Source organism: Bos mutus, chromosome 16 (assembly GCF_027580195.1).
Source record: "Bos mutus isolate GX-2022 chromosome 16, NWIPB_WYAK_1.1, whole genome shotgun sequence".
NCBI lineage: Eukaryota > Metazoa > Chordata > Mammalia > Artiodactyla > Bovidae > Bos > Bos mutus.
The window spans coordinates 26,212,846-26,229,622 of NC_091632.1; the positions used below are offsets into that span (position 1 = coordinate 26,212,846).

The 16,777-nt window shown below is 42.5% G+C and overlaps 1 protein-coding gene across 4 annotated transcripts in view; it reads right to left on the reverse strand.

The window, feature by feature from the left end:
* Positions 1-276: 276 nt before the first annotated feature.
* RASAL2 (RAS protein activator like 2) overlaps positions 277-16,777 on the reverse strand; it is a 401,507-nt gene continuing 385,006 nt past the window's right edge. For all 4 annotated transcript variants that reach the window (XM_070384881.1, XM_070384879.1, XM_070384882.1 and 1 more), the window contains 4 exons: positions 14,807-14,941; positions 12,674-12,876; positions 11,376-11,463; positions 277-6,030 (listed from right to left, as the gene is read on the reverse strand). In XM_070384881.1, the coding sequence (XP_070240982.1) occupies positions 5,866-6,030; positions 11,376-11,463; positions 12,674-12,876; positions 14,807-14,941 (591 nt within the window). In that variant the 3' untranslated portion in view covers positions 277-5,865. The remainder of the gene's footprint in view (positions 6,031-11,375; positions 11,464-12,673; positions 12,877-14,806; positions 14,942-16,777) is intronic.

Sequence of the window (16,777 nt, forward strand, 5' to 3'; positions counted from 1 at the left end):
AAGCTGGTAAAGAGATTTCAAATTTTCCAGAATGAGGAGCTTTTTAAGGGTGTTGTTACAATATGATGCATGTTATCTTTGCCCTTCAGCTAAATATTTTTTCCCTGTAAGTTGGGAAATTCTAAGACATGCTGTTCTTCATGTTAAAATATACCTTCAGCATAATATTCCTACATAGATTTTGTTACTGGTTCTTCTCCAAGTGTCCTAATCACCCAGATGACATGCTAGAAATCAAACAGTAATATGTCAAATACAGTAGCAACCTTAGTCTGAAATGTTTAAAGTTAAAGTTTATTTGTATTCTTCATAGGAATATCAATAAAAGACCTCAAACGTATCTATATCTGTACATGTACAAGAACTGTCAAAAATTATTCACAGAACAAAAATAAATCTTCTTTTAGAACAAACCCAGGTAATGAAATGCTGATATGGATCTCACATATGGAACAATCTAAGTGCTACTAGCACAAAAATATGGCTTTAAAAATAAAATAAAATCTTGGGTTTTGTTTCTCTAACGTGTATTTCTTTCTTGAAATAAAAAATAAATTATTTAGAGCTATCATTGTAAAATAGTCATGTGTTTTAACACACTCTTATTAAGGCCCTGGAGATGAAGAACAAAGTCAAATTTAGAAGGTAAGTTCCTTACAGGTGTGATTCAGGTTAATATGCTGCTGTCTTGAGTTAATGTAATGAGGAAATGTCTAAGCACCAGTCAAAATTTAACCTTTACTATTTCAAATTTTCTGCAGGATAGTGGTCATTGAATCAACTAGTATTTAACCTTTTGGTGAACTGGGAATTGAAATTTTCCCTTGGGAGTGTAGAAATGACATAAAAATGATATTTATTCTTAAATTTTTATACATCCCACACAGATGATTGAGGCCTCCTAAAACACAGTTTCTGTGAAAATCTTTTTACAATATATAAATCTGGTTTTAAGGTTCAAACTAAAACATTTCCTGGGAAAAAACAAAGGCAATGAACACTAAGAACTGAGGAGAAAATTGAAATGCATGCTGAAATATGGACGCAGACCACCACTTGGCTCCTTGGGTGGCTCATGGCCAAGCCTTACTCAAACACCTGAGGATAAACCGATCAGGAACCAAAGCTACTTCTTTCTGGACTCTACTCTCAGATCAGTGACATTCAACTTTATTTCTATGACTTCCCAAGGTATCAATAATGTTATCTTGGGTTCTTGAGATAATGTCAAACCAAGTCAATTTCAAGTCACTTTAACATATATACATATAACACATATGGTACATTTTAAAGAGGAAAGAACCACTGTCATACAATCTAACAGATGAGGGCATAAAATCTAAAAATCTCAAGACGTTTGGGAATCACTGCTTGATGAGATGGATTAACATTCAGAAAAAGGAAGCCCTAAGAATCATGTGTTTTGCGTGGGTGCCCACATCATGTTTCTACAGAAACTGCCTTTCTACGTATCTCGTATATTTTGAGATGGGGCAAAGGATAATAAATCCTCCTGTTTCCTTGAACCCGTTGGGCTTTGAAGAAGACTGTGCATTAGACCCTTTTGGATCATGTATCGTCTCAGGTTCTTTCACTCTTCATAAGATATTTATTCTACCTCATGCAAATTTCATCACTTTTGTCTTTCCTAAACTCTAGAGCATTCATAACTGGGTCATGACAAGAGAATGCTTCTAGAACTAACAACAATCACTCAAACACAGAAAGAGAGTCTACTTAAAAATTTAACACCCCAACATATCTTGCTTTTAAAAAAGGAAACAAAATAGGCCCTTTCAATGGACATATTGATTAAAAAACCAAAGTATCCCAAATCCTTGGCCCTCAGGTAGGGGGTGCGTAGGCAACTATTTACTGCTGAAGTGAGCAGGAGATTTCACTATTAGATTTGAAAAAGGGAAGGGGAAATGAAGAAGAAAGCCCATAATGTGTAGAAGATGGCCCCTGGAGAAGTGGCTGAAAGTACAGGGAAGCTGTGAAGTGGGCTCCAGAGCCGCTGAGTCCGGCCCAGTGACAAGTCTAGCCTGGTGTCAACTCTAGTCAGGGTCACGTGGGCCTTCGGTCATCCCAAGGAGGATTCCTTCCCAAGTTCAGTCCCATAACCAGTCTTCTCAGAAACTCCAAAATGGAGATGACTAGAACTGAACCTAGATGGAAGGCAGAACAAATTCTGACCAAACTCACCTGATGGCAAAGTCCTGCTCTGGGGCTTCCAAAAAAGAACTGCTCTCAACCCAGCGCACCTCTGGGGCCAGACAGAGAGCTGAGGGTCGGCAGAGCTACAGATCTGTAAACAGACTGGGATCCAAAAAGCTTTACCTCGGAAGTCAAGTTAATTCTCAAGGGGATACAGCAGTCCTAGATAGTTAATCCTACTTTTTCTTTCATTGTCCAGCACCATCATAGGAGACGGTAGAAGTGGACCAGAGAAAGCTAATTCTGACCAATTCAGTGACAAGTGCAAAAGGCCAAGTTACAGCAGCATGGGGACCTCACTTTACCACACTTCTCTTACAGCAGACTGCCCTGGAGCCCAGCAGAACCTCGGTAACAGTGCCTGGAACATAGTAAGTGGTCGAGTGTTTGTCTTAGTTACTGAGTTACAATCTCCCTTCCATCAGGGCTTGTATTGCAGACACTCGGAATGCGATGACCTGAAGGAAATGTTATTACTTCTTGCTGCTTCAGCTCAGAAAGCGTATTGCTCCAGTGAAAATAAAAGGGCTCTTTCCCTAAATCCTGCCAATGTTGTCCTTATTAATGGCCTAGTCTGGTTGTCAGCTAGACAAGCATTCTGCCAGCACTTCATCTGATTTCCAAACTCCAGCGTTGGTCCACGCTGCACCCCATCACGCGGTGACGTGTTGGGTGTTAGAGGGCGTGCAAGATGTGCTATCTTAATCCACCCACTTCTCTTCAAACACACACCTCCTCTGAGTAAAACAGAAGTGTGTACTTATTTGGGCTGAAGAAAAGCCAACTGAGCAATACCTCCATAAAAATTATAGGCTGTTGCTGACTTTTTCCATACTTAAAAAATCTTTTGGAATAAGTTCTGTAAGACTGCAGCATTCTCTAAACAAATACTCAGAAAAAATATTCAGATAGGAATAAGCTCAAAGGATAATCTAAAATTTAACATCTGGCAACTACACTGAACTTCTAGCTTACCTCTGATTTTATTATTTGTGTATACTCTTTCTTCTTCATTCAAGATAACCTGATAATAACAGAGGGCTGCATAAGCTATACAAACATTTTGGGCATCTAATCTTCCAAGTGAGGCAGCCATCTCAGAAGCTCACATAATGCCGATAAGATGTATTGCATCCATCAAAAACATAAATTTAAATTAAAAAAAAAAATATTTGGTTTTGTGTGTCTCCCCCAACCCTCCAAAATAGTTTATCAGACCTCTGTCATCCATAACCACTACCTGAGAACTTCCAAACCTCAATGCAAGACATCACCAACGATACATACTTAAGGCCACTGAAGCTGACCATTCTTTTACCAGGTTTTCTGAAGGCTTTTATAGAGAATGGCTAGAGCTGAAAATAGTCACAAACAAGAACAGACCTATGTTTACATACCCTCTCCCCCCACACTGAGCACTGCTTCAGAATTGGTAGTTTTTTTTTCCTATTCAAATAAGTGATTTTGGTCACAGTGTGCCCTCAACTTGGAGGGAAAGGGGCTAAGAATTTATAAAATCATGACCAGGGGTCAAGAAAACACACAAGTGCCAAACTATGTGGCCTGATGTCTGCAGATCAGATGAGCACACCAGGCAGCTCCTGTTTTAGATCTTCGACAGGCAGAAATGGGGATGTTACAGAGGGGACATATTTCAAAAGACTGTGGGTCAGGGGCCATGTGAGGCTGTTGAAATACAAGGTCAAACACAAAGATCTACCGGAGGGCAGTGCTTAAGAGGTCAGAGTGCAAGTCTGCGGTACAGTGGAAAGGGAAGCTTGGTGACTCTGTTGGGGCGTCACCCAGAAGGGGACCTGATAAATGTTCTCTCGTCCCCTTTGTAGTTCTAAGTACTCCGTTATGTGGAAACACTCACTCCATGCATATGGCTTCCTCGGGTGTTTTTTTCCCTCTCTCCTCTCCCTTAAAAAAAAAAAAATTCCCTAAAGTTTATCATTTAAAATAAACATCATTAACTTACTTGAGAAATGTGGTTGCTTTCTCAATATAAGCAATTGCTTAGATCTTGCTTAATGAGATTCTAACTCCTTGTAACATTAAATCCGACAGCATAGAAGGCAGGAACTTTTCCTATTTGTGCAGTTATATGTACATATGTGTGAATATATGTGTATATATACTTGTCTATATACTATCTGTCTAACTTGTAACATTTCATACTTCTGATAATCAAGGTTGCATTTAAGATGACGTTTCACACCTCTGGGGAAAAAAAAAAAAGGAAGTAAATGAACTTCCATAACTGTTTCTGTCCTACAATAAAGCCATGGATGACAACTAGTGACTGGGTTATTATTGCCAAATATACAAAGAGCATGGGAATAACAGCTGGAATATGCTGTCCTCCCACTTTCAGTATTTTATTTTTCATTAAGAGTAATCACAACTTTTAAGAGAGCAATGCTTCTGATTTAGATTTCTTGTCCAAATTTAAAAGAAGAAGCAATTTAAAAGTGAAAGACTGAGATAAAATTACCCTGCCCCGAGACCTGCTAGTACACTGGATAAAATCTTTATCCCAAACCAGAGTTGTAACTTACAAATAGAAGAAAAATTTTTAATTGGGAACTATTCAGAGCTTCCTGCTATAGTATGATATGTTAGCCCTTTTCTGTACGGAAGAAAGGGTGTTTCTTTTGGATGGCTTATGGACAGTAGATCTGAATAACCTCTCCAGGGGAGAGTAAACCCTGTTGGTGATGACTGCTCCCACCACGGGGGAGGAAAGGGCAAGTGGGTGTGTGAAGATGAAGATGGTTTCTAGAGACACAGATATTTATAGTTTTGTAAACTCTAAAGAGGAAAAAGAACACCTTTTATTACAACTGGAGTTAAAAAAAAAAAAAAAAGCCCCCTACCTAAAGTGGAAAAATTTCCATCTGCTACAGACAGAAGGAAATGAACATCAACAGGAGTTCAACAAAAACCCCTCCTAGAGTCCGGTTTCAATGCAACAGCTCTTATCTGTGTCCTCTGGGACAGTGTGTCCCCAAGCAGATCAGCTGTCCATGTAGAACCAGTCCCGCTTGATCAGTGGGATGAACTGTTTCATTTGGATCTTGGTAATTTGCATGTTTTCCTACAGGACAAGGGAACCAGAGCGGGGCTTTTAACCTGGCAGATGAATCCCTGAAAAATTCATTCTGACCATGTCCTGTCGCGGACCGTGTGCTCTATCAGACAGATGCGTGGTCTCTACGTACTGAGCGGCTGGGCTCAACTCTCATTCACGTACATAGTTCCTACATTTCCTCCTCTAACAACTGCAGTGCTTTCAACAAGAGGACAACAATAATAAAAATAGCAATAGTTAAAAAGGTAATCTACATTATTAACTTCCTTTGGGTATATTACAGTGGTATTTTCTGTACATGGCCCAGAACTAAGTTCCCTATGTACACAGAGACATGGGGCGGGGGTGGGGGAAGCGTCGACCTTGGAATTCTTAGCCTTATGCCCTGAAAGACAAGGTTCCTTTCTCCGTTCCAGACTTGCTCACCACCCTGCTGTTCTGAAGCAGCGGCATTCTGTAAACCTGGTGGGGCTGGGGAGAGGGCTGGGGACAGGAGAGTGGGGACGTTTCCTTCTGTCTCCTCCCACAGTCTGTCTATTTGTGAGGCCCGTCCGTCAGCAGCTGCTGTTTTTGAATTCACCATTCTCCGTGATGGAAAGCTTGGTGGGGTTGGTGGGGGAGATGCCATTTCGGACCTGCATGCTGTACCGTTCCTTCACCTGGGTCAGCGCACTCATCAGTCTGGTGTTGGCCGAATCCAGCGACACGATCCGTTTTTCCTACAACACACCAAACGGGGCTTTATTATGGCTCCATGTGGGCAACTTGCCGTAATGCTCTACCAAATGACTGTTCTAATTAATGCTTTCTATCAAACAGCAGTGCACATGATGCTTCCCAGACAAATGGAACGTCTCTGCCTCTTTCTGCACCCGAGTCAGGCCAGCTTCCCCTGGGCCCAGTGGGTTTGTGTTTCTTTTTCCCCTTCAGCATTGCAGGGTTTGTTACTCATCACCCCTTGGGACCCTAAGACGTCACATAAAAATGACACCATGTGTTATTCAGACTATGAGACAGAGGTGTCAAGCTGCTTTGCTGTAGTAAGTGCTTTGGGTCAAAACTTAAACACAGGAATTAGGTGGCAAAGAAAGAAGCACCAGAGGTTTCATTTCACAGAGGAGAAGTGCATGTGATCTATGGGTTCTCAGCCCCCAAAGGGGCACACCGGTCACATGTGGAAAGATTTCACATGGTGCTCAAAACTGAAACAGTACATGGCGGCAGTTTATAGTCACCGACAAAGTGAGGATGCGACAGCGAGAGGAGGAGGAGCAGCCAAAAGCTAGACCGAGGGGTTATTTGAATGTGGGAAGGGAGATGTGGCCGGAGGGGGATGCCGGAAACATAACACATGGAAACAAACAGAAAACACAAGCTCCTAGACTCATTCCAGCTCAGAGGTACTCCAGGAGAGCTCCCCAATAAGGAAGACTGCTTTCATTTTACTTTTGAATCTCAGAAAAAAAAAAAAAAAAAAGCCTTAGAACCAACATCTTGGAACCAAACACTGTTGAATACATGAATTAAAAAAAAGAGAGAAAAAAAATGAAGGAACAAAATGGCAATCAGAGAAAAGCAGACTCATCTAAATTAAAAAAAAAAAAAAAAATCATCCCATCAAAATATCATTAGTTTTGCAAAGACTAGGAGAGAAATCCTAATCTTAGCTTCAGTAGCTAGGTAAATCATTCTAGAACCTTTCCAACATGAAGTTGCCATTTTCCAGAAAACAATTAAAAAAAAAAAAAACACGTGAGGAACAACCCCCCCAGAGCCAAAAACAGGCTTCCTACCCAGGGATTGTTTTCATTTGCTCAGTGAAAAGCATGGTAAGGAGACTCATGGTCAGGGTTAGAGAGGACACACAAACGTCCATGTGGTGGATGCTATTCCTTGCTGTTACGGGAGTAGCTCCACACGGCTGTGAGCAGCGCTGCTCTGCTGGGAAACATGCTGCCCAAGATGCAGAAGGAAGACCACTGCCCTGGGGGGACGTTTAGGGAGAAAGCATATATTGGGTTGGCCAAAAAATTCATTCGGTAACAGCGTACACAAACCCGAATGAACTTTATGGCCAACCCAATACAACAGTAGCATCAGGTAAGGCTTCCCTTTAATCTTCTGCTTTTGGGGGTGGGGTGGGAATCTATATGGAGCAGGGCTGGTGATCAGTTTCAAAAGTATGAAAAAAAACTAGCTCACACTTGTTAATATCATTAAATTTTTTTTCCTTTCCCTGATAGAGAACTCAGGGGGTAAGATACATATATATAAAAAAATCAGCATTATTAATTAACCACAAATCTAGCATAAGATTCATACTCTGGGAAGGTAACTTGTTTTAAGGATAAGCAAAACTTGAAAGAAATAAAGAACTACAAGGCTTTAAAAAAGATAATTAAAAAAAAAATTACTGCCAATGGAGTTTACTGAGGTAACAAGTTTAGATCTTTTAAAAGTCAGGAAGTAAGGGTTGGCCGGTGACTACCAGGGAAAAGGGGGTGGGAACCAGATATGATGTTCCCCGCTACTATGGTTAGAAATGATCTCTGAGCAGAAAGACTGGTAATATCTCAAAATGATTAAAAAAGAAGGTATTTCAGTATTAGGATAAATTATAATGTCTCAGTTCTAAGGACTAAAGGATTCTCTAGGGTTGACCCAAAGAAATTAGGCATTCATGAAAAATTATTTGACTCATAAAGGGTCAAAAAGAAGACTAAGAATGGCTGTATTTATTTATTTCCTGCAAGAGTAACAACTAAAGTCAAGCAACCCTTTTATTCAACAGTTGAAAACTTCCAAGTGGACAAACTCCCTTTTGTAACTTCCCCTCCAAGTGCCAACCTTTCAAAATAAAACAAACAAACAAAAAAATCAAACAGGGACTTTTGAAAGTCAAGTTCAGTTGGCAAAAGATGCCTTGACATTTTCATTCTGCCTGGCGTGAACGGCAGAGCAATCTAGTTCCGGCCTGACAGGAAGGGCTTTGAGTGTGGGGAGTGCAGGAGCTGGAATGTGTAGGAGGCCAGTGCATCGGGCCAGGGCTGGGAACTGCTCAGCTAGAGAACGGACGGACGGGGTTACTTGCCTGTTTGCATAATCTCATCTCCATTTATGACCTGTAATTTAACACAGTGGAGATATCACTTGCAACAGTAACTAGGCAGCTGCTTGCTTCTCCTAGGACGCCCTTTTCTGTTCTCCATTTGAGTCACCTGGAGAGATCCCTGGAGCAGGGGGGAGGTTGGGGTGGAAGGCAGCACAGCCCCTGGTCTGATGTTTAAGAAATGACCCCTTAGTACCATCACCAGGATCTCATCTCCTAGGACAGGGTCACTAGGGGAATACTCATCATCTCCCAGTTCCAGTTAGAAAGTGGCTGACCCCAGGGGGGCCGCGGAGCATGAACTGACTCTAGGAGATGAAGAGGCTGAATTCAGGGACAAGCCTGGTCTGGAGGGGCACATGGCTGCTGAGAGAGATGGAAACCCATTCACTGGGTACTTGTCCTGTCCTGTTTTGGGAAGTGTTGGGCCCGATGCTAGTATAAGGAAAGCAATTCACTTCAGAAATATTTTTTAACTGCCAGTGGCACCAAGGCAGGTATCAGGGGCACGGAAGTAAGTGTGCATTACCTCACTGGGAAGCTTTCACCCCAAAACATGTCCTCATTCTAGCAAATGTTGCTGGAAGGGTTGCTCTGCTCCATCAAACACTTAAGATGTTAAGTTACTTAATCTTTCAGAGGAAGAGGCATTTGCTACAAAGGACACCAAAGGATTTTCACAGTCTTTTGCTAGAAAAGGATTTTTAATGTGTCAGTGAGACAGCAGCTGGAATTGGGAATCCCCTTCCTTTTAAGGGGATTATAATTTTTGAAAAGCTAGCTTTAGTGTTTATCATCTGTGCTGGGCATCATGCGATGGTTTTCAAAATGTGGTCTAATGGACTCCTCAGGTATGCTTTAGGGATCCAAAATGAGCCTCCTCTTAAAATTTACTATACAGTAATGCCTGTGTTTGAATGTGTAATTTATGATATTTAGCTAACCTGGACGTGATTTGATCCATTAGCTGAGAGAAGTCCTTGTTGTTGAGTGGTCAGGAGGAGCAGCTGGAAAGAGATCTATGGAAGGTGCCTCTGGTTCCACCAAAATAGTCCATAGAATCAAACCATTTGAAAACCATTGCCTTGAGGTATGGATCCAAACTATTGTCTAGTTTAGCCAGACTGCAAGTCTGACATTGACCAGTGCTTTGAGGATAACAGTTCTCCCATTCTGGAATGGTGACACCGTCCTCTTAACTGAGAGAAGGCCCTTTCTTTCCAGAGCTTTTGAGCCCTGATGAATCTGTTTCCCTCCTTTGCCTTCACCTGCTATGCCTATGACTCCTGCTTCATGTCCAGCCATCTTACCTAGAAGTCAAAATCGGGGACAAGGTAGGATAGAAATCTTCAGAAGCTAATGATGAGGCTGCCTCAACAGGCAACTAGGAAATCGGACTGTATGCACACAAGCCATGAGTGGGACACCCCTAAGCTCCCTTTGCTAAGGCTGCCACGGTTTTAGACCAGCGGAAATTATTAAAACAATCTGTATTATCTTATTAGAATGAAAATCTATTTGGGTATAGTTATTCATAGAACTCTCTCTCATGTTGAAAAATCCCAAAGTGAACACTTAGCAATACTAGTTTTCCTGACTAAACTGTCTTTACCCAGGCTGTTTCTCTTAAGCCTCTTGGATAAATGCCTGTCGAGATAGCCTTGTCTCTGCAACCCTTCCTTCTCTGTCATCCACCCTGGGGACACATTTAAAGAAAGGACCAACTAAGAACTTTCTTCTGATTCTTAGGAGGTCTAAATATCTGGAAACTAGAGTTCAAGGGTCCAAATCTTTCTGGGAACTGTGCTGACAAGAGAGCACTGGCACTCGCACTTGACTTCCGGGTCTTGTGTGTATGAGGGAGGACGAGGCCCAGGACGCATACTTTCCGCGGCGGTGCTTTCAGCCTCGCTCCCTATTCCTTTGAAAAATGTACCCCATCCCACATTAGCTCTGTCAGGAAACCTGAGTGGGAATGGAATGTGTGTTTAAGAATACTGGGTGGTTCTACCATAGACTGATACTGGCTGAGAGGGAGAGGAGAAAGTGGGACATACAAAGGCCTTGCTCCCATTTTTATTTCAGACCTAACGGAAATGAGATGATACTTAAGGGTGAGAAACACAAGCCTGCCTGGGTGGTCTTTAGGGAGGGGATATATTCAGTGGCCAAACCAGCCACATCCAAACGGCACTTGCCTCTCGTTACTTGTTTCACTCTAAGAAATACAACCGTGTTTTGCACTGAAAAGATGAAAAGGCATTAGAAACACTTCCTGGGTTTTGCTCTGAGAACCTGTGAGGAGCCCCTGGCCATCATTGTGTCGTTAGCATCACAGGTAGAAGCTACAGGGAGCAGACACCCAGGTTCTGATCTCATCAACTGTAAGAGGCTCTCCAAGCACAGCACCAATGGAGAAGGGCGGCCAAGTGAACCCCAGGCACCGATGCCTGTCACGGAACCAAAAGAATAACAAGGCAGGGTGCCTTCTGCAGCCCTGTCTTTCCCCTGAAGCTCAACTACTGTTTGGGGCCAGAGGCTGATGGCACAGTGGACGTGACTGACGAGACCGTGAACGTCACAGCCAAGCAATGGTCAGTGGAGGTCACAAGCCAGACACATGCAGTGGACTTTTCACGGGTGCCCCCGAGAGAATGCCCTCCTTTCCAGAAGGAAAGAAGTAAACCCCGTCATGCACCTGGTTGAGATTTGTCGAGCACCTGTACTAAAGCAGGCTAAAACTTTGCTGGGTTAATGGATTCGTCACCAGTAAAGGAAGGAAAAGGTCGTAGAGGTCGCAAAGAAACATTTTAAAAAAGTCTTTGAAAGGTAATGCCGAGAACTTTCCAATGAGCCGTTTTCTGTTATATGCCTTGGTGTTTGCAAGGGATGGGAAGTTGGGAGATAACAGTTATGATAAACCAGTCGCTTCCACTAGACTGAGAACCTGCTTACCTGTGCATCGATTATTTTTTGCTTTGCATCAATAACTGCCTGCATCTCAGCATGATCCTTCTTCAGTTCCTCTTCCACAGCCATTAGCCTAGAATGGGGTGGGAAGGAGAGACCAACAGCTTCAAGGAGCGAGCAGGCTAACACACAGAACAAGACACCCACACTCAGGACAGCTCAGCGTTGCCACTCCTTCCTAGCGCAAGATCTGCACTAGGCTCTGTCTTCTCACCTGACTTGGGAGAAGACATTCAGAGCTGATGCCTCTCCTGGGACTGGATCCCAAATGTTTCCATCTCCTCTGCAGTAGCACTCTCACCATCATTATCTCCCTCTCTTCTATCAGATCCTTTCCTTAGCACAACTTATTTCATTTTAAAACAGCAAACCTACTGACACAAATCAAACCCTTTTTTAATCTCATTATTTTGTGACAGCTGACCTTTCCTTCCCCTGAACAGCTAAATGTCCTCTGAGTGTACACGACACATAGTAGGTCTACTTTTTTTCTCATGCATTTCATATCTTAATCCCCTGACGTTTAACCCCATGGAAGGGCTCTCAGTAAGACTGCTAAATCCTTCTGTGCTGCTAAAACAACAGACCTCTTTCAACCTGCCTACGGCACTTAACAACTGAAGCACAGCGGTTGTGAGCATTGAGCTAGGGCTTGACTACCTGGCTTCAAACCCGTTGCACCACTAAGTGACCTTGGGCAAGTGACATAATGAATTTGTTGCCTGTTTCTTTATTTGTAAGAGGAGAAGAAGAAGAATAATGCTGACCTCAGAGGCTGGCATTAAACAAATTATCAGTAACAGAGTAAACAAATTTTATTTGTAAAGTGCTTAGACAAGTGCCTGGCCCACAGTCAGTGCTATGTAGTGTTTCGTAAAATTGCCCCCCTCCCTTTGTCTTCCTCGGACGTTCTTGGCCCTCTGCCTTGATTCTCTGGCTCTAAAGATGTGCAGTGTCTTAGACCTCTCTGGACTTGTAAAAATCTAAATTAGTCTTGGACGCTGGATACTGACACTTTTAAAATTCAGTTTTGCTCTAAGACCTCTTAAGTGAGTCACTAAGTTTTAACTGTTTCTGATTGTTACAACTAAAGAAAATTTGGCTACCTCAGAGGAAGTGCACTAAGGTCTCACATGTGGAAAAGTGTAAGAGATACAGCCAGCCTTCACCCCTGTAGAGAGTATCACGGAGGACACGCAGTGCTTGCTTTAGGATCCTCTAGCCATCATCCCGCCTCTTCGTGCCCCGAGCCAGCCCACGTCCGCTCCCAGGCGGCCTCTGACCTGCTGATGATGCTCTTCATCTGGCTGTCCTTCTCCTCCTGCTGCCTGCGCAGCCGCTCCTCGCTGTCCTCCAGCCGGGCCTTGTACTCCAGCAGCAGCTTCTGCATCTGCTGCTCCTGGACTAGCAACCGGCGCTCATACTCCTCGAGTCGCCGGCTGGACACACGCAGGCGCTCCTTCAGTTTGGTGATTTCCTGTTCGTACTAGAGCAGAGGACAAAGAAAAGTGAAAGTGTTAGTCGCTCAGTTGCGTCTGACTCTTTGTGACCCCATGGACTGCAGCCCGCCAGGCTCCTCTCTGTCCATGGGACTTTCCAGGCAAGAATACCAGAGTGAGTTGCCATTTCCTTCTCCAGGGGATTTTCCTGACCCCAAGGATAGAACCCAGGTCTCTCTCCAGCATTGCAGGCAGATTCTTTACCATCTGAGTCACCAGGGAGAGCAGAAGAGAAGAGGTGCCGAAGACAAGGAGAGAAAAACTAGAGCTACCCTGGTTTTAGATGTCAGTGATTGATTTTTTTTTATCAAACCCTAAGCAGTATAGCTGGATGCTGTGTGAGCAGCCATTCCATGGCTGCTGATACTCTTCAAAATGATCCCCAGGCATACATGGTAATGGAGCTCTGCCTGCCTCCTTAACTCTGCATTCCAAATGTATATATTTATATATCATTCTCCACACTAAACTAGAGGTTGCTGCAAGCCACATCAATACCAATCTGTGATGGTATCCAACGGGAACAGGAAAAAAAAAAGAAGGCCAGGCAGGCACTTAGAAGCTTAAAATAAGCCAAAAGCCAGCTGTCTACAAGAGAAAGGCTTCTGTAGCATCTCCTGTGTTGTAGGATCTCTGACATGGCTTGACTCATCAGATTGCCATTCTTTCACCCTTAGAATCAGCCCTTTAAAGAGCAAGCAGCACTTCTGTACTGACAAGCTACTAAATCAATACTTTTATAGCACAATATGTTATTGCTACTTCCTCCCTGTCCATGGAAGCGTAACACTCAGGTCACAGGCTCTAAGCAAAAGGCCCACGTGTTCTTTAACACTGCCTCTTGGCCCACTTTTATGATGCTGTTCATCTGCCCAATTTGCCACTGCTTGTTGGAACACATATATACGCCTGTTTTCTCACCAAAGTTTTATATAACAAACTTTCACTCAAGTTTCATAGAATTCAATTGGTTACCTGGTCCTTTTTTGTACTGAAGCTACTGTGGTTGGGGTCTGAATAACTGGAATGTCAAATTTCTGGATGAGGTAAGAAGCATTAAGTTTTCTTGTATATGGTCTACTCAAATTTGTTAGTCATTAATGATAAACCTATATGTTGCTTTGTAAAATGCAATGTATTTTCATGTCATATCTCATTTAATCAACAATTGGACAATTAGCTTCTGCCTATCCAATGTCATGGTCCTACACTATGCTTATTAATCCAGAAGGTCAAAGATGACAGTTCTTACACAGTCTGAAGAGGCAGACTGCATCAATAAGCACAGCTTTTAGGATTATGCTGATAAACAGAAGCTAGTTGTCTGGCTAATTAAATGAGATAATGCTGTACATGACATCATGGTTCTTGTGTCATAATCCTTTTTCTTCATGTCAACTTTTCTTAACAAAACTGAAGCAATAGTTAGTGTCTTTTTTTTCAGTTTTTTTCTTTTGATGTTGATGTCTTTTAAAAATCATCTATAGCATTACAAATTCTTTATCCAGAAAAGGAGAAAAGGAAACAAAAAAAGGCAAAATCACTACAAAGATATAGAAAGGAAGTCTAGTCCAAGGGTAATTTTGGATGTGTTTAGTTATACAGAAACACGAAATATTCACTTAAAATGATTAGAAATGAATAACAGAATTTTCTTGAAATTCAGGGAACCCATATTAAAACAAAATATATATTAGAATGCATTCTCCCCTTGCACTAGAGCTTGATGTCAACTTGATGGACATCTCTGCATATTTTCACATGCAGCCACTACTGAAATAATATACATGAATATGCATCGAAGGGTTAACATAAGAGGTGGAGCTGAACTTGGGGAGATCATGTTCCTGACTAGATGACCCTGTGTGTGGTCTACCAGTGGGGACAGTAAGTCAATAAGCGCAGACTACATCCTACCTTCTCAGCATGCTTGGCTTCGTCCTGATTTTGCTCAGTCTCTTCCACGTCCTCTTCATACTGCCCATTGTTCAGGACCCAGGCTGCTGTCCTCTCGACTGGGGACATTGTGGCGGAGTCCACAGGTGACTGAACCTGCATCAGAAATACCGTTAGCATTTCCCGAAAGAGCTCATCTGCAGTTATGTTCCACAAAGACAGCTATTCTTGGAAGGCATAACTGTGATCCCTGTTTTCTGATAAATGCTCTCAGTTCTAAATAATATTACTGCCAGGGCTGGGGGTGAGAGAAGAGGATATCCATTGGTATAAGAATAAATATTCAGAAATATTGTAAACAGAAATCACTTCTAAGAATCTGCCTCCCCACACCACCCCCCCACCCCCAAACAGGAAAAGCCAAGGCCTTAAAACTGTTAATTAGTCCAGTGGTTTCATTAGGTCATTACCTAATGAAATTACAGTGTTCACAGAGGAGAGAGAGAAAATGCAACTTGATGGCTGACTGCTCGGGTGAGGAAACACCTGTTTAACCAGGAATGCTCAGGAACCAAGGAACCGTTTAATGCTAAACAACTCACAAGGTAGCTAACCGATTTATATATCAGAATGCCAAGTTCTTAATTTTCACATCAGCCATTTAGGGAAAGAGAAAAAATCACTTTTCGATACTGGTGTTTTGATATTGGTCATTTTTATAGAGTACTGACTTCTTGATGGGTTAAGATCCATAAGTCCATATTTTACCAGAAAGTTTCTTGATGAATATAGCATCACAACAATGGATATCAGCCTAGTCCAAGGGATATTTCTATCCAGTTAGGAGAGCTAGATAAATTGCCCTTTTGTAAGGGCAACAGAAAAGGATGCAGAATGAAAAGAATTCTGGCCTTGAGTAGCAACTCTACCACTTACCCTGTCCCTTAATCTCTTAGATACTTTTTTCCATCTATTGAGTAGGGTTACCACCACCATCAGTACCTATCCCGAGCATCTCCCTGGGAGTTCCGAGGATGGAATAATACAATGTATGTAAAAATTCTTTGGAAACTACAGAGTACTATAGAACTTAGATGTTATTACTATATTTATCTTAGAAACCTTGCACTGGATATGACAATTTGTATTAGGCTACTACTGGGTTTTCCTGGTGGCTCAGAGGTAAACAATCCTCCAGCACTGTAGGAGACGTGGGTGGCTCGATTTCTGGGTCGGGAAGATCCCCTGGAGTAGGAAATGGCAACCCACTCCAGTATTCTGGCCTGGGAAATCCCATGGGCAGAGGAGCCTGGCATGCTGTAGTCCACGGGGCTGCAAAGAGTCAGACATGACTTGGTGACTAAACAATAACGACTGAACATAGTGGTTCCTTCCTAAACAATGCTGGAAATAGACAGCAAGTTATTTTTCTCTAGCTTTCCTGAGAAACAGATAGAAAAAAGCATTTTCTGTGAGTTAGCCTTTTTATAATTAAAATCAATTTCTACTTTGAGGAGCAATACTCTATAAATAGTTGGAAGGGAATTTTCTCTCTCATGCAGAGCTATAAGCCTTAAGAATCTTTATCTTGTTCTGGAATAAAACCTGGTTAAACTCTAAATATATAGATATTTTAAAATAAGGGGTATTTTGATCACTTTGAGGTTTAGAAAGACTAGATGAAAAAAAAAGTGGATGCAAAAGCAAAAAGGTTATTTGGGCAGACTGAAAAATATTCATACAAAAGTAGTAGGAGGGGCTTCCCTTGGCGATCCAGTGGTTACGATCCGCCTGCCAATGTAGGGGACGCAGGTTCAGTCTCGGGTCGGGGAAGATCCCACATGCTGTGGGGTGACTAAGCCCGTGAGCCACCAACTTCTGAGCTCAAGCGCTCCAGAGCCTGTGCTCCACGACAAGAGAAGCCCCGGCAAGGAGATGCCTGAGCGCTGCAGCTAGAGAAAGCCTGTACGCAGCAGTGAAGACCCAGTGCAG